A 23,842-nucleotide genomic window follows, 5' to 3' on the forward strand; every position below is an offset into this window, starting at 1 on the left:
CTGGGATTACAGGCGCCCGCCACCACGCCTGGATAATCTTTTGTATTTTTAGTAGTGTGAAAAATGGGAAAGTTATTCTTCAAAGATTATAAAAAGTCACAATTTCTTAGTATAAGATTGCTATCCACTATTATATATTCCAAATCAGCTGTCCTAGCTTGCTCCGGCATGCCTGGACAGAACTAGACAAGCCCCAGGACATAGTGCATAGTTAAGGAAGCATCCTTAACTATCCCCTGGGCAACTTCCTTTTCTTTGTTCTGTTCCCCTTACCCAGTTAAAAAAGTTTTAAACTAATAGCCAATCGGGTAAAGTGTAAAATGTGAGGTCCTATTCCAGCCAATGGAAACTGGACACAGCAGTAAGGTAGACACATCAGGTTATAATAACTCTGTCTCCTTAGTTTGGCGGGGTCTCGTGGCTGGACAGCTATTGAGTAGCACCCTTTCTGCAGGAAGTAAAGCTCGCCTTGCTGAGAGATCATTTGTTCCCGCATTAATTCTTTTTTTTTTTTTTTTTTTTTTGCGACACCAAAAACCTCATTCCCAACAGCAGGGGTTTCACCATGCTGCCCAAGGCTGGTCGCCAACTCCTGACCTCAGGTGATCCACCTGCCTCCCCCTCAAGTGCTGGGATTATAGGCATGAGCCACTGCTCCTGTCCCACGAGGCGGCCTTTGAAAAAGGCTTTGAGGGATGAGCAGGAGGTCGCCAGGAAGAGAAGGGAAAATATACTATATCTATAGATCTGGCCAAAATTAAAAGTCTCAACGAGGGTGTGAGGAAACTGCCATTCTCCTACCCTGCTGGTAGGGAGAGGAATGTCTTCAGCCTTTGAGGAAGTAAATCAGTCAGTCAGTGGGTGATGTTTGCTGAGAACCTTACTGTATACTGGGCAGACGCTAGGGATACAGCGGGGAAAGACAGAGGGCAGGCAGTAACCATGAGACATGATTGGAAATTATAAGTGCTGTGAAGTAGGCTGGGTGTGGTGGCTCACACCTGCAATCCCAGAACTTTGGGAGGCCAAGGCGGGTGGATCACTTAAGGCCAGGAGTTCGAGACCAGCCTGGGAAACATGGTGAAACCCCGTCTCTACTAAAAAGACAAAATTAGCCAGGCGTGGTGGCGGGCACCTGTAATCCCAGTTACTCAGGAGGCTGAGGCAGGGGAATCACTTGAACCTGGAAGGCAGAGGTTGTAGTGAGCCGAGATCACACCACTGCACTCCAGCCTGGGCCACAGAATGAGACTCTGTCTCAAAAAAAAAAAAAAAAAAAAAAGTGCTGTGAAGTAAACAGGCAGGGGCTGAGATGGGAATGCAGGAGGGACTGTGGGATCAAGAAACATAATTCTTTGAGAACATAATGTGAAATAATATAAATAATATCAACCTCAAGAGAAATGTAGAGGAATACTATGAATTGCAGCTGGAATCTGCCCTAAATGTACATTTCTTCTTCCTGGTGTTTGTGACAATTTGAGTTGGGGTTTTCTTTTAGTCACAGCTGAAGGCATCCTGATGTGCTAGCATAAACAAGATGAGTGTCTTGCTTTTGATGCTTTTAGCTACTCAAGCCAGTAAATTATCATTCTTGTTTGAACTGTGTGAGAGGTGGTCAAGTTCAACATTTGAAGGGAGAGTTGAGAGATACTGAGTGGGAGAGAGGGATAGGAAAAACATGCCTTCTTTCTGTTTAGGTTTCTAAGGTGATAGGAGATAAGCCTGGAGCTGCTCGTGGTCACCTTGCCACCATGGGGGGAGAACCTGCCAGAAAATGAAACTAACCAAAAAGGAAGCTGAGCTAAGAGGAGTGACCAGATTACTGACATGTCTCTTAAGCACCTGGATCCATCTGTTCCTGAAGGCAAAACTGTTCAATTACATAGGCTAATAAATTCCCTTTCTTCCTTAAACAAACAGAATACTCTTGGCTGGAAATGAATCTCTATCTTATACCAGAAATTATTTAAAAATCCAGATGGGTCAACAGCCGGGCACGGTGGCTCACGCCTGTAATCCCAGCACTTTGGGAGGTCGAGGCAGGCGGATCACGAGGTCAGGAGATTGAGACCATCCTGGCTAACACGGTGAAACCCCATCTCTACTAAAAATACAAAAAATTAGCCGGGCGTGGTGGCAGGCACCTGTAGTCCCAGCTACTTGGGAGGCTGAGGCAGGAGAATGGCGTGAACCCAGGAGGCGGAGCTTGCAGTGAGCCGAGATCGCGCCACTGCACTCCAGCCTGGGTGACAGAGCGAGACTCCGTCTCAAAAAAAAAAAAAAAAAAATCCTGATGGATCAAAGTTTTAATTGTGAAAAAAATCATAAAAGTACTAGAATAAAATATAGCAGAACTTTTTTTTCATAATCTTCGGGGTGAAGAAGGCCTTTGTTAGCATGATAGTAGACCCAAAAACTATAAAGGAAAATACAGATAGATTAAAATACCTAAAAATTTAAAAACTCTGTATAACAAACATAAACAAAATTGAAGAGAAACTGGGAGAAAATATTAGTCACTTATATACCAAAGTGTTAATATGCGTAATATATAAGGACTTGCCATTATAAATCAATACAAAAAGGCTTCTCAATTAAAAATGGGCAAAATACATAAATAGGCAATTCACAGAATAGAAAACATCAATAAATACTTAAAAAGATAATCTCACAACCAAGAGGACATTTTTACCTATCAGATTAAAATTGCTTTAAAAAATGACTAACACCAAGTATTTGGGAAGGAAGTAAAGAACAGAGAAATAGGCACTCATATACACTTCCAGGAGTTGTGCAAATTGTTTCACCCCTTTTGGAGGACTATTTAGAAATAACTATGAAAAATTTAAATGTAGGTGTTCTGTGATCCCACAAGTATACTTGTAGGAATTCATTTTGTACATATGTCAAATAATAAATATCCAATGATGGAAAAGAAAATGAAAGCAACTTAAATATCCATTAACAGGGATTGGTTAAACAAATTAAAGAAACCCTAGCATGAAATATTACGCAGCTGTGAAAAATGAAGATACCTATGCATGTATATATTTTTGTGTAATATGTACAATATGTATATATTTTGCATTATCATGGGAAAGTATCCACATTATATCAAGTGAGAAAAGTAACTTCTTAAAATTGTGTTTGCATGTGGTTATGCCATATATACCATACATATGTGAATATATATACATATAAAATCAGTTTCATAAAAACAGAAAGGGAGATTTCTTATTTATAGAAAAAGTATGAAATCTTTGGAATGAAGTTTTTTTTTTGAGATGGATTTTGCTCTCGTTGCCCAGGCTGGAGTGCAATGGCACAATCTCAGCTCACTGCAACCTCTGTCTCCCAGCTTCAAGCGATTCTCCTACCTCAGCCTCCCAAGTAGCTGAGATTACAGGTATGCGCCACTACACCCAGCTAATTTTTTATTTTTATTTTTAGTAGAGACAGAGTTTTACCATGTTAATCAGGCTGGTCTCGAACTCCTGACCTCAGGTGATCCACATGCCTCGGCCTCCCAAAGTGCTGGGATTACAGGCATGAGCCACCACACTCGGCCTGGAACAAAGATTTACAGGGCACTAAAGATTTCTTCATTTTTGTATCATCTGAGTTATTCACAATGAATATTACTTCAATCATGAAAGAAGCCACAAAAGATTAGGAGAAATACCTGGGCGATAACTTTAAAATATAATAGCACAGAAGAAGGCTAGTGAGACATAGCCCCATATATTGACAGACGTTCCAGCTGATACAGAACTTCTGGCAACCCATTGGCAACATACTCGAGGTCACAGAAATCCTCTCCCTATGACCCCATGACCTCACTGCCAGGATTTCACCTGGGAAATAGTTAGGCACTCATCCCTTTCATAAAAGGGATGTTCCATACTATATATATATAAAAGTCAAAAGCGGCCAGGTGTGGTGGCTCACGCCTGTAATCCCAGCACTTTGGGAGGCTGAGGTGGGCGGATCACGAGGTCAGGAGATCGAGACTATCCTGGTTAACACAGTGAAACCCCGTCTCTACTAAAAATACAAAAATTAGCCGGGCGTGGTGGTGGGCGCCTGTTGTCCCAGCTACTCAGGGGGCTGAGGCAGGAGAATGGCGTGAACCTGGGAGGCGGAGGTTACAGTGAGCCGAGATTGCACCACTGCACTCCAGCCTGGGTGACAGTGAAACTCCTTCTCAAAAAAAAAAAAAAAAAAAAAGTCAAAAGCTAGAAACAACCAAAATGTCCAAAAAGGGACTGGATAATATGCTGGCTGAATATATATAAGCTACGTGAAACTGCAAAACATCAGGTTGTTAAAGGTGACTTAATGATATGTTAAATAGCTGACACTCATTGCTATAAAAATGTAGTGCATCCATGGTCCGCATGCCCAGCCGTGGCAGGTAGGTTAAGTTCAGCCCTTTGGAAAGCAATATGGCAACTTGTGTGAGTAATCAGGAAAATGGCTGGAACATTGGTTCCCATCATTGCCACTGTGGGAATTTTACTTTGAGGAATAATCACCCCAAAGGGAGAGAGGAAGTGAGCACGGACATGTTCATTATAACATTATTTGTAATTGGGATAACTGGTGAAAAACCCATGTCAGTCAAAAGCTTAAAGAAGAATCTAAATAGAGAATGGATTTGTAAATTACACCTTCTCAGTGGCATATCATTATCCTTAATAATGATAAAAGTGTATGGGGACAATGACAATGCTCATGGCATAATGACGGCAAAAACGGTCTCTGCATTGTGATTACAATGAAATAAACTTATATTTGTTTAAAAGATTTGAAAGGAAATATAAAAAATAAAAACAATATGACTTCTAAGGATGGCCAAATTGTCAGCGATGGCTTTTATGTTTTCAACCCAAAATTTCTGACAACTAAACCTATGGATATGGGATATAGATTTAAAAAACCATAAAGAGGCCGGGTGCGGTGGCTCACGCCTGTAATCCCAACATTTTGGGAGGCCAAGGCGGGTGGATCACACAGGAGTTCAAGACCAGCCTGGCCAGGATGGCGAAACCCCATCTCTACTAAACCTACAAAAATTAGCCAGGTGTGATGGCAGGTGCCTATAATCCCAGCTACTTGGGAGGCTGAGGCAGGAGAATCACTTGAACCTGGGTGGCAGAGGTTGCAGTGAGCCGAGATCACACCACTGCACTTCAGCCTGGGCGACAGAGTGAGACTTTGTCTCAAAAAACAAAAAAACAAAAAACATAAAGAAACACACCCAAGAATGACTGGCGAGTCTCTCTGAGCTGCAGAATTACAGGGAATTTGTCTTTTATTTCATACTTCTTTACACTTTCCAAATTATCCTTTATGATGAGCATATGGTATTTCACTAAATTTTTTTCTGTTATAAAAATATATGGCCGGGCACGGTGGCTCATGCCTGTAAATCCCAGCACTTTGGGAGACTGAGGTGGGTGGATCACGAGGTCAGGAGTTCGAGACCAGCTTGGCCAATATGGTGAAACCCCATCTCTACTAAAAATAGAAAAATTAGCTGGGCATGGTGGTGCACACCTGTAGTCCCATCTACTCGGGAGGCTGAGGCAGAAGAATTGCTTGAATCTGGGAGGCGGAGGTTGCAGTGAGCCGAGATCTTGCCATTGCACTCCAGCCTGGGTGACAGAGCAAGACTCTGTCTCAAAAAAAAAAAAAAAATATATATATATATAATTATTAAATGAAAAATAATACTATGTTTTAAAAATATGATTAAAAGTCTCCCCTTGGGAGGTGGGGCTTACAGTGAGCCAAGGTCACGCCACTGCACTCCAGCCTGGGCGACAGATTAAGACTCTGTCTCAAAAAAATAATAACAAAATAAAAAATCTCCCCTTGGGCGTGAATAAACAGTGATGCTTAACAACATGACGCTTAATAGAACAATCACTTTGTAGGCCGGGCACGGGAGCTCACGCCTGTAATCCCAACACTTTGGGAGGCCGACGGAGGAGGATCACATGAGGCCAGGTGTTTGAGACCAGCCTGGCCAACATGGTGTAACCCCACGTCTACTAAAAATAACAAAAATTAGCTGGGAGTGGTGGCAGGTGCCTGTAATCCCAGCTTCTTGGGAGGCTAATGTAGGAGAATCGCTTGAACCCAGGAGGTGGAGGCTGCAGTGAGCTGAGATCATGCCACTGCACTCCAGCCTGGTAACACAGCAATATTCTGTCTCAAAAAATAAATAAATAAATAAATAAATAAAAGAACAGAACAATAGCTTTGTAAAGCATAGATCCTGGAAACATAATAAACAGAAACAATAGGACATTAAAAATGTCTATAAATATGTGAAACATTTATATTTATATCCATATTTATATGAAACATATTTATTGTTTAAGCCAACTGCAGATTCTGATATTTGTAGCTTAAAGTTTCAAAGGAAACTAAAAATGTTACTTTAAAGGGTTAATCTTTATAGCTGTCTTCCCCCATTGAATATTCAGGCTCCAGTTTAAGTTTCTTTTTTTTTTTGAGATGGAGTCTTGCTCTGTTGCCCAGGCTGGAATGCAGTGGCGCAATCTCGGTTCACTGCAAGCTCCACCTCCCGGGTTCATGCCATTCTCCTGCCTCAGCCTCCCGAGTAGCTGGGACTACAGGCGCCCACCACCACGCCTGGATAATTTTTGTATTTTTAGTAGAGAAGGGGTTTCACCTTGTTAGCCAGGATGGTCTCAATCTCCTGACCTCGTGATCCACCCACCTCGGCCTCCCAAAGTGCTGGGATTACAGGTGTGAGCCACCGCGCCCAGCTCAGGCTCCAGTATAAGGAAGGATGAATCAGTTTAAGAAGCTTGGAGAGAGCTGTTCTTGGTGAAGGTCCCAGATGAAATGGCATCCCTTTTGGACCACCCTCTAACTATACCACGATCTAGGGACATGGCAGGGTGGAGGAAATATGCAAGGGAAGCCCCCAGAATGATCAGAACCTGTCGCAGTTAGTGAAAAACTGTGCCACCTTCCCTCTAGGGAACAAAGGAACAAACCGTCTCAACATATGGCGCCAGCATCCTTCTCTGGGGAGTTCCTAGTGTTGATGAAGAGCAGATTGCTGAAAGGCCATTTATGCACCTGGATCCATCTGTTCCTGAAGGCAAAATTTTTCCTAGGGTTCCTAGTGTTGATGAAGGTGGGATGGAACCTAACAGCAGGACAGCCAGCTCATCACACACTCAGGTTGTCTAATCAGCATGAGTTCTCTGATGTTCAGCAAGCTGTGTGCCCCAAGCAAAGGCTTTCTCAAAATCATCACAGAGGTAGGCATTCTGGCCAGTATGAAGCCTCTGGTGTTCAGTCAGGTGTGAACTCCAGCTGAAACCCTCTCCACACTCCTCACATGCGTAGCGTTTGCTGCCAGTGTGGACCTTCTGATGTTGGAGAAGGTGTGAGATCTGGGTACAGGTTCTCCCACAGTCACTACACTTGTAAGGCTTCTCTCCAGTGTGAATCCTTTGGTGTTGGATTAAGTGGATGCTCTGGTTGAAGGCCTTCCCACATTCCTTGCAGGCGTAGGGCTTCTCGCCGGTGTGAATCTTCTGATGTTGAGTGAGGGATGAGTTGTGACTGAAGGTTTTCCCACACTCCTTACACTTATAGGGCTTCTCGCCAGTGTGGATCTTCTGGTGCTCAATGAGGTGCGTGCTCTGGCTGAAGGCTTTCCCACACTCGCTGCACTCGTAGGGCCTCTTTCCAGTGTGAATCCTCTGGTGTTGAATGAGGTGGGAGATCTGGGTATAGGCTTTCCCACACACTTTACATTCATAGGGTTTCTCCCCTGTGTGAATCCTCTGGTGGCGTGTGAGGGAGGAGTTCTGGCTGAAGGTTTTCCCACACTCCGTACATTTGTAGGGCTTCTCACCGGTGTGGATGGTCTGGTGCTGAGTAAAGGATGAGGTGTGGCTGAAAGCCTTCCCACATTCGTTGCATACGTAAGGCTTTTCCCCCACGTGAGTGCTCTGGTGCCTCATGAGGTGGGAAATCTGCGTGTAAGCCTTCCCGCACTTGTGACACGCGTAGGGCTTCTCGCCAGTGTGAATTCACTGATGCTGGGTCAGGGACGAGCTGTGGCTGAAGGCTTTGCCACAATCAGTGCACTCATAGGGTTTTTCTCCAGTGTGGACTCGCTGGTGCTCAGTCAGGGATGAGCTGTGGCTGAACGTTTTCCCACACTCGTTACATTTGTAGGGTTTCTCCCCGGTGTGGGTGGTCTGGTGTTGGGTCAGGGAGGAGGTGTGACAGAAGGCCTTGCCGCACTCTCCACATTGGTAGGGCTTCTCCCCCGTGTGGATTTTCTGGTGGCGGGTGAGGTGGGAGACCTGCGAGTAGAACTTCCCACACCGGCCGCATTTATAGGGCTTCTCCCCGGTGTGGCACCGCTGGTGTTTGATGAGGGATGAGCTCTGTGTGAAGGCCTTCCCGCAGTCCTTGCATTTGTAGGGCTTCTCTCCGGTGTGAATCCTCTGATGCTCGGTAAGTGAAGAGCTCTGAGTGAAGGTCTTGCCACATGCACGGCAGGCATAGGGCTTCTCGCCTGTTTGGATGATGTGGTGCTGAATGAAATACGAGCTGTTGCTGAACGCCTTCCCACAGTCACGGCACCTGTAGGGCTTCTCCCCGGTGTGAATTCGCTGATGGAGAATATAGTCTGAATGGTAAATGAAGGCTTTCCCACATTCCGTGCAGTTAAATGGTTTCTTCTCCACGAACATCCTTTGGCGTTTCAAGCTCTTCCAGGGCCTGCCCCACTTCTGGGGCCTGTCTCCAAAGGGCACTCGTTGCTTCCTGATGAGGGCAGAGGCCTGCCGGAGGCTTCTCCCAAGCTCGTTACACCCAAGGCCTCTCTCCCCTGAGGTGTCTCCCTTGGGAGTAGCAAATAAACACCTCAAATGCCTCTCCTGCTTTCTTGCGTCCTCCGACCGATAGTGACATGCCAAGGGTTTCCCCACCTGGGCATCTCCAAGCATGGCCCTTAAAGGTCCCTCTACTGGGGAAGCTGAATCTTCAGAAATGCTCTTTTTTCGAGGTGTCTCTCGAATAGTCACAGAGCTTGTCTCTGAGTCTGAAAGAAATGGAAAATACCAATACCACCTGTCCCAGGACAAAGCAAGCTGATTACTTGGAAGTGGCAGTGTAAACCTAAAAAAAAAAAAGAAAATTTCAAACTCGATGTTGCTACTTTGTTTGTTTCTTTCTTCTTTTTTCTTTTTTTTTTGAGACAAAGTCTTGTTCTGTTGCCTAGGCTGGAGTGCAGTGGCACCATCTCCACCTCCCGGATTCAAGCAATTCTCCTGCCTCAGCCTCCTGAGTTGCTGGGACCACAGGCGCCCACCACCACACCTGGCTAATTTTTTTGTATTTTTAGTAGAGATGGGGTTTCACCATATTGGTCAAGCTGGTCTCAAACTCCTGACCTTGTGATCCACCCGCCTCGGCCTCCCAAAGTGCTGGGATTACAGGCATGAGCCACCGTGCCCGGCCGATGTTGCTATTTTGAAAGGCATGGTGTACATAGATAGATTCATGTTCTGACATGGAAGGATAGTCTCAATATACTCTAAAAATGAAGACAACCAAGTTCTAAACAGTTTATGTACACAGAGTTGAGTAGCTATGCTATAGAGTACATTTTTTTTACAAATCAATAAGAAAAATGATAGAAAAAAATCCAAGAAAATAGAGAGGCGAGAATATGAGTAGACAATTCACGGAAGAAAAATAAGAGGCTGATAAATACATGTATAGATGCTGAACATCAGCAATAGTTAAAAAAATCAAATCATTAGGATGCTATTTTACCCATTTTAGATTGGAAAATATTAAAGATATCCAGTGTTGCCAAGGGAGCATGGCACAGACCTTCTCACACTATGTTTGTGGGAATGTGCAAGGAAAGAGTGAACAGAAGGTCCATCTCAGTTTTTTTTTTGTTTGTTTTTTGTTTTTGAGATAGAGTCTCGCTGTGTCGCCCAGGCTGGAGTGCAATGGCACGATCTCAGCTCACTGCAACCTCCATCTCCTGGGTTCAAGCCATTCTCCTGCCTCAGCCTCCCAGGTAGCTGGGAGTACAGGCATGCGCCACCACACCTGGCTAATTTTTTTTTTTTTTTTGTATTTTTAGTAGAGCTGGGGTTTCACCATGCTGGCCAGGCTGGTCTCGAACTCCTGACCTCAAGTCATCCGCCTGCCTCGGCCTCCCAAAGTGCTGGGATTATAGACGTGAGCCACTGCGCCCAGCCCATCTCACTCAGTCTTTGTTTATCTCTGCAGATATGGCAATGACCCTTGGCCAGTCTCTGGGAACTAAACTCCTGGGATGTTTACACAGGTGCTGGGTAAGATGTTCTTCCATATGCTCAAGACCACGGGTCAAGATGTACTAGGCTGTCAGCATTGTTGACTGTAAATATGAAGATGCATGATGGGCATCTGGTACCTGGATTGGAGTTCTCACTCTGTTCATGTAGCAGGTATGTGCATACGTGACCAGCTCTCTTCAAGAACTCTGGACTATAAGACTCCAAGTGGGCTTCCCGGGGTGGAGACACCTCATACATGTGTCTGTGGTTTTGCATTAGTGGAAAAATGCACGTCCATGTGACCCACACAGGGAAAGGGAGGGCTGGAAGCCTGTGTATGACCTCTCTTGCCTTTGTTAGTTCCTACTGTTCCTGAGTTACAAACTTTGCTGTAAACCGTCAATACAACTCGCCAAGTCATGTGACTCCTTCCGGAAAATCGCCAAACCAGTGGGTGGTTGTTGGACCCCCAAAACAGAGACATGACAACTAAATGCTATGTGAGATTCCTGAAATTATCCTTTTGTCATTGGATTAGGCAATGGTATCTTAGACATGATGTCAAAAATCACAAAGCAACACAAGCAAAATAGATAAATTGGACACTGTCAAAATTAAAACCTAGGCCAGGCACATTGGCTCACACCTGTAATCCCAGCACTTTGGGAGGCCAAGGTGGGTGGATCACTTGAGCTCAGGAGTTCATGAACAGCCTGGGTAACATGGCTGAACCCTGTCTCTACCAAACATACAAGAATTAGGTAGTGATGGTACACGCTTGTGGTCCCAGCTACTTGGAAGGCTGAGGTGGGAGGATCAACAAAGCCCCGGAAGTTGAGGCTGCAGTGAGCCATGACTGCGCCACTGCACTCCAGCCTGGGTGAGACCCTGTCTCAAAAATAATAATAATTAAAAATTTAAACCTTTGTGCTTCAAAGACACTAGTAAGAAGCAAAAAGACAACTAATAGAATGGGAGAAAATTTTTTCCAATCATATGTCTGATAAAGAACTTGTTTCTAGAATACATAAAGCATACTTACAACTCAGTATTTTGGTTTTTGAGACGGAGTCTCGCTCTGTCACCCAGGCTGGAGTGCAGTGGCACGATCCCGGGTCACTGCAACCTCCGCCTCCCAGGTTCAAGTGATTCTCCTGCCTCAACCTCCCAAGTAGCTGGGACTACAGGCACGCACCACCACGCCCAGCTAATTTTTCTATATTTAGTAGAGACAGGGTTTCACCGTGTTGGCCAGGATGGTCTCGATCTCTTGACCTCATGATCCACCCACCTCAGTCTCCCAAAATGCTGGGATTACAGGTGTGAGCTACCACACCTGGCCACAACTCAATATTTTTAAAAACTCAATTAAAAAAGGGCAAAGTTCTCAATAGTCATTTCTTTAAAGATATACGAATGGCCAATAAGTACATGAAAAGATACTCAACATCATTAGACATCAAGGAAAATGAAATGAAAATCATGAGATTCCACTTCACACTCACTAGTTATATAATAAAAAAGACAGATAGTAACAAGCGTTGGTGAGGATGTGGAGAAATCAGAGCCCTCACACACTGCGGGTGGGAATGTAACATGGTACAGCCACTTTGGAAAATAGTCTGGGAGTTTCTCAAAAGGTTAAACATAGAATTACCCTATGATTCAACAATTCCACTCCTAGGTATCTACCCGAAATAAATGAAAACATACATTCACACAAAAACTTGTGCATGAATGTTCATAGCAGTATGATTCATAATAGCCAAAAAGAAGATATAACTCAATGTTCACCAACTGATGAATAAACCGTGGTACATTCATACAACAAAATAGTATTCAGCCATAAACAGGAATGAAGCTCTCATACATACTGCAATGTGAATGACTCTTAAAAATATTATGCTAGGCTGGGCGTGGTGGCTCACGCCTGTAATCCCAGCACTTTGGGAGGCTGGGCGGGGGTGGGGGTGGATCACGAGGTCTGGAGTTCGAGACCAGCCTGGCCACCATGGTGAAATTCTGCCTCTACTAAAAATACAAAAATTAGCCAGGTGTGGTGGCAGGTGCCCATAATCCCAGCTACTTGGGAGGCTGAGGCAGGAGAATCACTTGAACCCGAGAGGCGGAGCCTGCAGTGAGCCAAGATCATGCCACTGCACTCCAGCTTGGGTGACAGAGCGAGACTCCGTCTCAAAAAATAAATAAAAAAATAAAAAATAAATAAAAATAAATGAATAAAAAGAAATGATGAGCAGAAAGCAAAACCATCTGGAATTTGTGGAGGGAATGGATTTTTTTTTGGAGCTAGTGGGTTTGTTCATGGAATGTCCATTAATTACATATGTGCCAACCACGGTGCTGTGAGTAGGTGACCTTTTGCTAAACAAGATATCTGGTTCTTGTCCTCAGAGAGGGGGGAGAGGCAGGCTTGTATTCAGACATTTTGGACATATCCTACTTATCTCTTTAGCATCCCTGTCTTTGAACAACCACTGCTCCCCTTTTCCTATAGTCTTGGTGGGGCTGTCACATATCTCCCCAACCCCCACCTCAGCAATGGGCATCAGACTTCAGACTGGCCAATCATAATACCCCATTCCTCAGGCCATAATAATTGGTTCATCATCCAAAGGGACCCAGTCAGAGTCTTCCCCAAGATGAGTATATGGGGTTATTAGGCAGAATATAAGTTTGAGACCGTGGGTAGCCATGTTGATTGCTACTTGGAAAGGTCTGTAGACAGAACGAAGCTAGAAACAGACAGAATCAACACATGTGGAAAGCGAAGGAGGGGGAAGGTGGGGGTTGTGGGGAGAGAGAGAGAGAGAGAGAACAAGTAAGCCCTGACAATACCATTTAAGGCCTTAGATTCATGTATGCCGAAAGTCTTGCACTGCAATACTTCCTAGTTATATGGGTCAAAAAAAATCTAATTTTTCTTAAGCTATTTTGATTCTTTACATGTGAGAGTCCTGATATATCAGATAATAACAATTATTATTATTGCACTAGAGAACATTCATTAAATGCTGACTACATGCCAGATACTGTTCTGAGCTTGTTCTGTGTATTAAGTAATTTCATCATCCAAACATTTCATTGAGGTGGGTACTATTATTCTCCCTATTTAATAGGTAAGGACGGCTGGGCGCGGTGGCTCACGCCTGTCATCCTACCACTTTGGGAGACCAAGGCGAGTGGATCATTTGAGGCCAGGTGTTCAAGACCAGCCTGGTCAACATGGCGAAACCCCATCTCTTGGCAGGCGCCTGTAATCCCAGCTACCCTGGAGGCTGAGGCAGGAGAATTGCTTAAGCTGGGGAGGCGGAGGTTGCAGTGAGCTGAGATCGCCATTGCGCTGCAGCCTGGAAGACAGAGCGAGACTCTGTCTCAAAAAAAAAAAAAAAAAAAAAAGATAACTTTAAAAATTCTCATGTCCCGGGTGTGGTGGTTCATGCCTGTAATCCCAGCACTTTGGGAGGCAGAGGCAGGCAGATGACCTGAGGTCGGGAGTTCGAGACTAGCCTGACCAACATGGAGAAACCCCATCTCTACTAAAAATACAAAATTAGCCGGGCGTGGTGGGGCATGCCTGCAATCCGAGATACTCAGGAGGCTGAGGCAGGAGAATCGCTTGAACCCAGGAAGCAGAGGTTGCGGTGAGCCGAGATTGTGCCATTGCACTCCAGCTTGGGCAACAAGAGCCAAACTCCATCTCAAAAAAAAAATTAATAATAATAATAATAAATAAAAATCTCATGTCCTGGGTGTGGTGGTTCACGCCTGTAATTCCAGCACTTTGGAAGGCTGAGGCGGGAGGGTCTCTTGAACTCAGGACCTTTAGATCAACCTGGGCAACATGGGGAGACCCTGTGTCTACAAAAAAAAATTCAGAAGTAGCCAGGCCTGGTGGCACATGCCTGTAGTCCCAGCTACTCAGAAGGTTGAGGTGGGAGGATCACTTGAGTCCGGGGAGGCAGAGGTTGCAGTGAACAGAGATCGGGCCACTGTACTCCAGCCTGGGTGATAGAGTGTGACCTCACGTAAAAAAAAAAAAAAAAAAAAAAAATTCTCACAAATTAAAAAATGTTCTTTTAAATAACTCCTGGGTCAATGAAGAAATCCTAATGGAAGCTGTAAAACACTTTAACTGTATGGTAAAAAAAAATACTATATATTTTTAAATGTGAATGCAGAAAGCAGAACTTCAAGGGAAATTCATGGCACTAAATACATTCATCTCAAGGAGTTAGAAAAAGAATAACTAAAAAAATCCAAAAAAATAAGGAAATGGAAAAAATAATAAAAATGAAAAAAGTCATATAGAAAACAAACATAGAGTTAGGATAATCAACTACACCAAAGTTGGTTACTTGAAAAGCCTAGTAAGATAGTCAAACCTCCAGTGATAGTGATTAAAAAGAGAAAGAAAAAAGCACAAATAGCCAATATCAGGAATTTTTAAAAGGGAACTTTACTACATGGGATCCAGATAACAAAGGAGTAAAACTGTGTGTTAAGAACTTTACACTAACAAATTTTAAAATATAGCTGAAATGGACAAATTCCTGGAAAGCTATAACTTACCAAAAATGACTCAAGATAAAATATAGCATTCAGTTAGTCCAAAACCATGAAACAAATCAAATCAGTAATTTTTAAAAGATTAACCGCAAAGAAAATTCTGGGTCCATACAGTGTCACTGACACTAAATGTTGCTAAACATTTAAAGAGGAAATAATTCCAGGCCAGGCACAGTGGTTCACAACTGTAATCCAGCACTTTGGGAGGTAGGAAGATCACTTGAGGGCAGGAGTTCAAGACCAGCCTGGCCAACATGGCAAAACCCTGTCTCTACTCAAAATACAAAAATTAGCCAGGCACAGTAGCGCATGCCTGTGATTCCACCTATGCTGGATGACGCACAAGAATCGCTTGATTGCGGGAGGCAGAGGTTGCAGCGGGCAGAGATTGCACCACTGCACTCCAGCCTAGGCGACAGAGTGAGACTCTGTCTTGAAGAAAGGAATAAGAAAGGAGGAAGGAAGGAAGGAAAGAAGGAAGGAAGGAAGGGAGGGAGGGAAAGAGGAAGGAAAGAAGGGAGGGAGGGAGGGAAGAGGGAAGGGAGAGAAGGAAGGAAGGGAGAGAAGAGAGAAGGGAGGAAGGGAGGGAGGGAGGGAAGAGGGAAGGGAGAGAAGGAAGGAAGGGAGGGAAGAGAGAAGGAAGGAAGGGAGAGAAGAGAGAAGGGAGGAAGGAGGGAGGGAAGGAAGGAAGGAAGGGAGGGAAGAGGGAAGGGAGGAAGGAGGGAAGGAAGGAAGAAGGGAGGGAGGGAGGAAGGAAGGAAAGAAGGAAGGAAGGAAGGAAGGAAGGGGGAAGGAAAAGAAGAAAGAAGGAGGAGGAGGAGGAGGAGCAACCAGCCAGAAGATCCAGCTGGCCTAACTTTAATACCAAAATCTGACAATGAGAGTATGATAGGCCAAAAAAGGAATCTACATTTTGTTTTTTCCCGTGACGACTTCTTTACAATATGAAACTTTTTTCAAGAAAGAATGTGGGCGAGCCCACACTTTGCTGGTTTCTTGAGCATGTTTGTGGTCTGCATCTTGGGTTATCCAGCATCGGCTGTAGGCACAGGGAGGAGCAGGGACAAAGGAGCATGTTTGGCACATTTGAGGGACAGACAGAAAACCAACATGGCTGGAAGGAGCCTAATGAATGACGGTGAGAGGGACTCCAAACGAGGGCATAGAGACAAGCGACAAATCTTATAAGGCCCGGTGGCCACGGTGAGATCCTGCTTTTGTATTCTAAGAGGGAAGGGAAGCCATTGAAACACTCTCTATAAAAAGCAAGCTAGGAGCTTGCTCGGGTGAATGCAGGCAGCTGTGCCAACAGGAAAAAGCTACCTGGGGACCAGGCATGTTCAACACGGAGGCTCCATCTTTCCTTTTCTTTGTCGACCACGTGTGCAGTAACGAAGCAGGTAGGTCGGGCGCAGTGGCTCACGCCTGTAACCCCACCACTTTGGGAGGCCGAGGCGGGTGGATCGTGAGGTCAGGATATCTAGACCATCCTGGCCAACATGGTGAAACCCCGTCTCTACTAAAATACAAAAAATTAGCCAGGTGTGGTGGTGCGTACCTGTAATCCCAGCTACTGGGGAGGCTGAGGCAGGGGAATCGCTTGAACCCGGGAGGTGGAGGTTGCAGTGAGCCGAGGTGGGGCCACTGCACTCCAGCCTGGCGACAAAGCGAGACTCCGTCTCAAAAAAAAAAAAAAAAAAAAAGAGCAGGCAACATGGTGCCGGCCAGGTAGAGAGCCCATCTGCATAATAAAAGATTCCCTCGGCACGCTATGCAAATGGCACACCTGGTCCCACCAATCTCTCATCCTCTATGTAAATCACACTCCACCTACCCAAGCTCACCTATAAAACCCAGTTCATTTCACCAGGGAACCAGATGACCCACTTGGAGTCCCTCCCTCTCTGCAGGAGAGAGAGATTTTCTCTTTCACGTATTAAACCTCCACTGTTAACCTCAAAAAAAAAAAAAAAAAAAAAAAAAAAAAAAAAAGAGAGAGAAAAAAGAAAAGAAAAGAAAGAAAAAGAAAGACCTTCCATATGTAAAAGAGCTAACGGGGCCAGAATTCAAAACCCGCTTCATATCTTTGCTGTGTATCTTGGGCACGTACTGTGCCACTCTGATCTTGGGTTCTTCCAAGTGTGGAAAGAGGGGAAAGAGAAATATAATCATAATCCAGGAAAGAGATCCAAGAGAGGCTCTTAGATTCCAAAAGTAGATTGGAATCAGTAGATTCCAAAAGTAGGGCTGAGAGATTCTCTCAAAGAGGCTGAGTGCAGTGATCGCAAAGAGCCTTTTTATGCCTCCCGCAGAGAACTCCCACCTTTCATTCCTTGATCCGGTGGTTTATGACCTATATCAAAACTCCTCTTCAGGATTTGGAGGGAGGGACTGGGCATCCTGGGCTCCCTGAGATACTCTGTCTCTTCTCTCCTTTTTGATGCCTTGCTGGCGATACAGCTTGGAATACAGCAGGACTTCATAACCTGGGGCCTGACTTCAGGGGTCAAAAGTTTCCCTGAAATCGTATATAAAGGTTTGTCCACATGTGTTTTTCTCAAGGGAAAAAAATTTATAGCTGTCATCAGATTCTCAAAGGATTAGTCCACTTGCAAAAGACAGACCCCAATTCAAATTGGCTGAATTTTAAAAAGGAGGTTCATGGCCAGGCATGATGGCTCACACCTGTAATCCCAGCAATTTGGGAGGCCGAGGTCGGCAGATCGCTGGAGGTCAGGAGTTCGAGACCAGCCTGGCCAACATGGTGAGACCCTGTCTCTACTAAAAATGCAAAAAAAATAGCCAGGAGTGGTGGTGCGTGCCTGCAGTCCCAGCTACTCTGGAGGCTGAGGCAGGAGAATCGCTTGAACCTCAGAGGCAGAGGTTGCAGTGAGCTCAGATCGCACCACTGCACTCCAACCTGGGTGATAGAGTGAGACTGTGTCTCCAAAAAAAAAAAATTGTGGGGGATTTATTGAATGTATTGCCTCATGTAGCTGAAAAGTCATGGCTAGCCTAGAACTTCAGGCAGGACTAGATCCAAGCACTCAAACGATGTCGTGGGGAATGTGCCTCTGCATCTCTGAGTCCTCATTCCCTCTGACTGGCTTCGCTTCACATAAGCTGTTCCCTCATGCTGGAAATATGACCATCAGTATTATCAGGCTCACATCCAACCCCCTTAGCAACTTTGGCTTAATTCTCTGCTTTGGCCCAGTTTTGCTCACATGACCATCCTTGAACCAGTCAGTATGGCCAGAGATTGTAAATTCTCTGATTAACCAAGCCTGAGTCCTCTGTCTGAAGCTGAGAGGACCCAGTGTATCCAAAGAGATATGTCCAGGAAGGACACATGGGCTATTTGGAGAGAAAGGTGTTTCTGCCACCAAAAATAGAGATGCCTTTGTAGGAATCAAAGGTTGCATTGGGCTGGGTGTGGTGACTCACACCTGTAATCCCAGCACTTCGGGAGGCTGAGGTGGGTGGATATTTGAGCCCAGGAGTTTCGGACCAGCTTGGGCAACATGGCAAAACCCCATCTCTACAAAAAATGCAAAAATTAGCTGGGCGTATTAGTGTGTATGTCTGTGGTCCTAGTTACTCGGGAGGCTGAGGTGGGAGGATTGCTTGAGCCAGCGAGGCAGAGGTTTCAGTGAGCTGAGATGGCACCACTGCACCCCAGCCTGGGTGACAGAGTTGAGACCCTGTCTCTCTCTCTCTCTCTCTCACACACACACACACACACACACAAAGTTGCATTGTTTTTTCTTGCTACCATAGCTATGCAATTTTTTTTTTTTTTTTTGAGACAGAGTCTCGCTCTTCTCGCCCAGGCTAGAGTAAAATGGCGCAATCTCAGCTCATTGCAACCTCCGCCTCCTGGGTTCAAGCAATTCTCCTGCCTCAACCTCCCAAGTAGCTGGGATTACAGGCACCCACCACCATGCCTGGCTAATTTTTCTATTTTTAATAAAGATAGGGTTTCACCATGTTGGCCAGGCTGGTCTTGATCTCCTGACCTTGTGATCTGCCCGCCTCAGCCTCCCAAAGTGCTGGGATTACACACGTGAGCCACCGCGCCCGGCCTACTTTCCCTATCTTAACGTCAGCTGATTAGCAACCTTAATTCCGCCAGCTGCCTTACTTCCTCTTTGCTATGTAATCAAACATATTCACGGGTTCTGGGGATGAGGACATCTTTGGGGAGTAATTATTCCGCCTACCCTAGGGAATGTAAGTGCTAAGGCGGCACCTACAAAATAGTCACCACAGCATGACTCATGGCTTAGGAGCAAGGTTAGGGGTAGCAGGGACTGGGAAGTGGAAGGGAAGGGTATTCGTATTTAGTTGAACATACGCTAGTTGTCAGACACTGCTCTTGGAACTTTTTTTTTTTTTTTGAGACGGAGTCTCACTCTGTAGCCCAGGCTGGAGGTTGCAGTGGCTCACTGCAACCTCTGCCTCCGGGTTTCAAGTGATTCTCCTGCCTCAGCCTCCAGAGTAGCTGGGATTACAGTTGCCTGCCACCATACCCGGCTAATTTTTATATTTTTAGTAGAGACAGGATTTTGCCATGTTGCCCAGGCTGGTCTCGAACTCCTGACCTCAGGTGATCCACTCATCTCAGCCTCCCAAAGTGCTGGGATTACAGGTGTGAGCCACCATGCCCGGCCTGCTCTTGGAACTTTACAAACATTATAAGTTACTTTGATGACAACCCTATTAAATATAAATGAGTATCCCCATTTTACATATGAGGAAACAGAGGTTCCAAGTGAAAGAATGGACTTGTCTAGTGACACAGTTAGGTGGTGGCAGTAGCAGGATTTGAATTCAGGCCTGTCTGCCACAAAGAACATTTAAAATAAGGCCCTATGTTTATATTCATAGTATGCATGGATGTATATATTCATATATATTTCTTCCTTTTAGAAAATTATTTTTAGGCCGGACACAGTGGCTCACACCTGTAATCCCAGCACTTTGGGAGGCCAAGGTGGGAGGATCACTTGAGCCCAGGAGGTCAAGACCGACCTGGACAACATGGCAAGACCCCATCTCTACAGAAAAAAAAAGCAAAAATTAGCTGGGCATGGTGGCGCTCACCTGTAGTCCCAGCTACTGGGGAGTCCGAGGTGGGAGGATCACTTGAGCCCAGGAGTTTGAAGCTACAGTGAAGCCATGATCATGCCACAGCACTCCAGTCTGGGTGACAGAGCAAGACCCTATCTCAAAAAAAAAAAGAAAAGAAAAAAAGGAAAATTACTTTTAAATTGTACAAATAATATACAGATAGACTTTCCTTGCTTCTTAAAAAAAGCTTACAGACAAAGCTAAAATTCTCTTTGGTCACCTCTCTCTCAACTAGATCTCTTCCCTGGAAGTAACCGTTATTATTGGTTTATGGCTGATCCTTCTAGATCTTTGTCTAAAAGTGAGTGCATGCTGCATGTGTGTGTGTGCATGCATGTGTGTGCATGTGTGTGCGTGTGTGGTAATAGAGTATATGCATAGTATTGTATAGTAAATGAGTAGTATTGTTTTGAGCAAGCATATGAGTGTCTTTTAACATAAATGGGAGCCTACTGTACATATTGTTCCGCAGCTTGCTTTTTTAACTCAACAATATGTCTTGGAAATCTATCCAGATTTATTTAAAGAGCTTGTCCTCTTCCTTTTAAAAGGTGCAGTAGTATTCCATAGAACTCGGCGTTTCTTTGTCCGCTCTCCTCTTGCTGGACATTTGGGTTATTCTTGGTTTCTTTGCTCTTATAAACGATGTTGCTATGAACATCTTCACACGAGTTTCCTTGGAGACATGTCTAACAAGGAGAGTTAGAATTATCAAGTTATATGAATGTATTCATTTTAATTTTAATAAACAATTCCTGGAACTGTCAAGTATTTCTACATAACAAATACCAAAAACTCAGCAACTTCATGTGTTCTTGATCTAGCCAGGCTTTTCTGCTTTTTTGTTTATTTTTTGTTTTGTTTTGTTTTGAGACAGAGTCTCTCTCAGTCGCCCAGGCTGGAGTGCAATGGCACAACCTCGGCTCACTGCAACCTCCGCCCCCCGGGTTCAAGTGATTCTCCTGCCTCAGCTTCCCAAGTAGCTGGGACTACAGGCATGCACCACCACGCCTGGCTAATTTTTGTATTTTTAGTAGAGACAGGGTTTCACTATATGTTGGCCAGGCTGGTTTTGAACTCCTGACCTCAAGTGATCCACCTGCCTCAGCCTCCCAAAGTGCTGGGATTACAGGCGTGAGCCACTGCACCCGGCCTAGCCAGACTTTTCTAGGGTTGCTCTGCTTGAAGCTGCGGGTCTGGCTGGCTCAGGTCCGCTCCAAACGTCTCATTCTGGGAGAAGGTCTGGGAGAAGGCCTGAGAGAAGGTCGGCTGCCAGGGAGAGCGTCTCGTGGTGACAGTTGGGGCACAAGCAGACTAGAGGCAGATGCAAGGCTTCTGAAAGCCTAGACTCAGACACTGGTGCATCCACCCACATGCCATTGGCCAAAGCAAGTCAAGTCAAGTTAACTGTGCAGAGTTAAAGGGCAAGGAGGCACTGTCAGGCCTCTGAGCCCAGGCCAGGCCATCGCATCCCCTGTGACTTGCACGTATACATCCAGATGGCCTAAAGTAACTGAAGATCCACAAAAGAAGTAAAAACAGCCTTAACTGATGATATTCCACCATTGTGATTTGTTCCTGCCCCACCCTAACTGATCAATGTACTTTGTAATCTCCCCCACCCTTAAGAAGGTTCTTTGTAATTCTCCCCACCCTTGAGAATGTACTATGTGAGATCCACCCCCGCCCACCAGAGAACAACCCCCTTTGACTGTAATTTTCCATTACCTTCCCAAATGCTATAAAACGGCCCCACCCCTATCTCCCTTTGCTGACTCTCTTTTCGGACTCAGCCCGCCTGCACCCAGGTGAAATAAACAGCCATGTTGCTCACACAAAGCCTGTTTGGTGGTCTCTTCACACGGACGCGCATGAAAGGCACCCTACACACACGATGAGGCCATGGCAAGGGTGTGGAACCATTGGTAGACATACTGATTTTCACTTTGTGTGTGTGTGTTCATGACAGGGTATCGCTCTGTCACCCAGGCTGGAGTGCAAAGGCGCGATCTTGGCTCACTGCAGCCTCCGCCTCCCGGGTTCAACTGCTCCTTATGCTTCAGCCTCCTGAGTTGCTGGGATTACAGGTGCCCGCCATCACACCCAGCTAATTTGGTAATTTTAGTAGAGATGGGGTTTCGCCATGTTGACCAGGCTGGTCTCCAACTCCTGACCTCAGGTGATCCGCCCGCCTCAGCCTCCCAAAGTGCTGGGATTACAGGCGTGAGCCACTGTGCCCAGCCTGATTTTCTTTCTGCTGGTAGTGAGACAGAGGACCTGTTCCCCTACATTCTCATCAATGCTTTTTTTTTTTATGCTGAGCCTCTCTCTGTTGCCCAGGCTGGAGTGCAGCTGTGCGATCTCAGCTCGCCACAACCTCCGCCTCCTGGATTCGAGCGGTTCTCCTGCCTCAGCCTCCCAAGTAGCTGGGATTACAGGCGCTTGCCACTATGCCCAGCTAATTTTTGTATTTTTAGTAGAGACGGGATTTCACCATGTTGGCCAGGCTGGTCTGGAACTCCTGACCTCAAGTGATCCGCCTGCGTCGGCCTCCTAAAGTGCTGGGATTACAGGAGTGAGCCACCGGCCCAGCCCATCTCATCAATGCTTACTACACCAGTTAACTTAGCTTTTGCCAGTCCTATGGGGGGAATATATATTGATTTCCTCTCCCTTAAGGCTACTGTCAGCCAAAACACAGCACAAAGTAGAGGGAAAGTACCAGGTGGGAGAGCCTGCCACTCTCGGTGATTTTTTTTTTTTTTTTTTGAGGCAGGGTCTTGCTGTGTTGCCCGGGCTGGAGTGCAGCGGTGCGATCACAGCTCATGGCACCCTCAACCTCCCAGGTATAAGAGATCCTCCACCTCAGCCTCCTGAGCAGGCATGTATCACCATGCCTGGCTAATTTTTCTGATTCTTTGCAGAGACAGGGGTCTCCCTATGTTTCCCAGGCTGGTCTCAAACTCCTGGGCTCAAGCTATCCTCCCACCCTGGCCTTCCTAAGTGCTAAAATTATAGGTCACTCTGTCTCAAAAAAATAAAAATAATAAAATTATTAGTCAATAAGTCAGGAGTGGCTGGGCGTGGTTGCCCACGCCTGTAATCCCAGCATTTTGGGAGGCTGAGGAGGGCAGATCATTTGAGCCCAGGAGTTCGAGACCAGCCTGGGCAACATGGTGAAACCCCATCTCTACCAAAAGTACAAAAATTAGCTGGGTATGGTGGCGGGCACCTGTAATCTCAGCTACTTGGGAGACGAAGGCAAGACAATCACTTGAACCAAGGAGGTGGAGGTTGGAGTGAGCTAAGATTGCACCACTGCACTCCAGCCTGGGTGACAGAGACTCTTGTCTCAATTAACAACAACAACAACAACAACAATAATAATAATAATAAAATTATTAGTCAATAAGGCAGGAGTGGCCAGAAATGGTGGCTTACGCCTATAATCCCAGCACTTTGGGGGGCCAAGGCGGGTGGATCACTTGAGCCCAGGGGGCTTGAGCCCAAGAGTTTGAGACCAGCCAGGGCAACATGACAAAACCCCATCTCTACAAAAAAATACAAAAATTAGCTGGGCATGGTGGCAGGCGCCTGTAGTCCCAGCTACTCAGGAGGCTGAGGTGGAAGGATTTCTTGAACTCAGGAGGTGGAAATTGCAGTGAGCTGAGATTGTGCCACTGCACTCCAGCCTGGGCGACAGCAAGACTCTATCTCAAAATAATAATAATAATAATAATAATAATAATAAGGCAGGGCCGGGCACAGAAGCTCAC

The 23,842-nt window shown here is 45.5% G+C and overlaps 1 protein-coding gene across 1 annotated transcript in view; it reads right to left on the reverse strand.

Moving 5' to 3' along the window:
• Positions 1-5,693: 5,693 nt before the first annotated feature.
• The window catches only part of LOC468965 (zinc finger protein 345), a 32,990-nt gene continuing 14,841 nt past the window's right edge, over positions 5,694-23,842 (reverse strand). Inside the window, 1 exon segment of the mRNA XM_054672632.2 lies at positions 5,694-9,109. Coding sequence (XP_054528607.1) covers positions 7,233-9,014 — 1,782 coding nt within the window. The 5' untranslated portion in view covers positions 9,015-9,109 and the 3' untranslated portion in view covers positions 5,694-7,232.

This window comes from Pan troglodytes, chromosome 20 (assembly GCF_028858775.2).
Source record: "Pan troglodytes isolate AG18354 chromosome 20, NHGRI_mPanTro3-v2.0_pri, whole genome shotgun sequence".
NCBI classification, from domain to species: Eukaryota; Metazoa; Chordata; class Mammalia; order Primates; family Hominidae; genus Pan; species Pan troglodytes.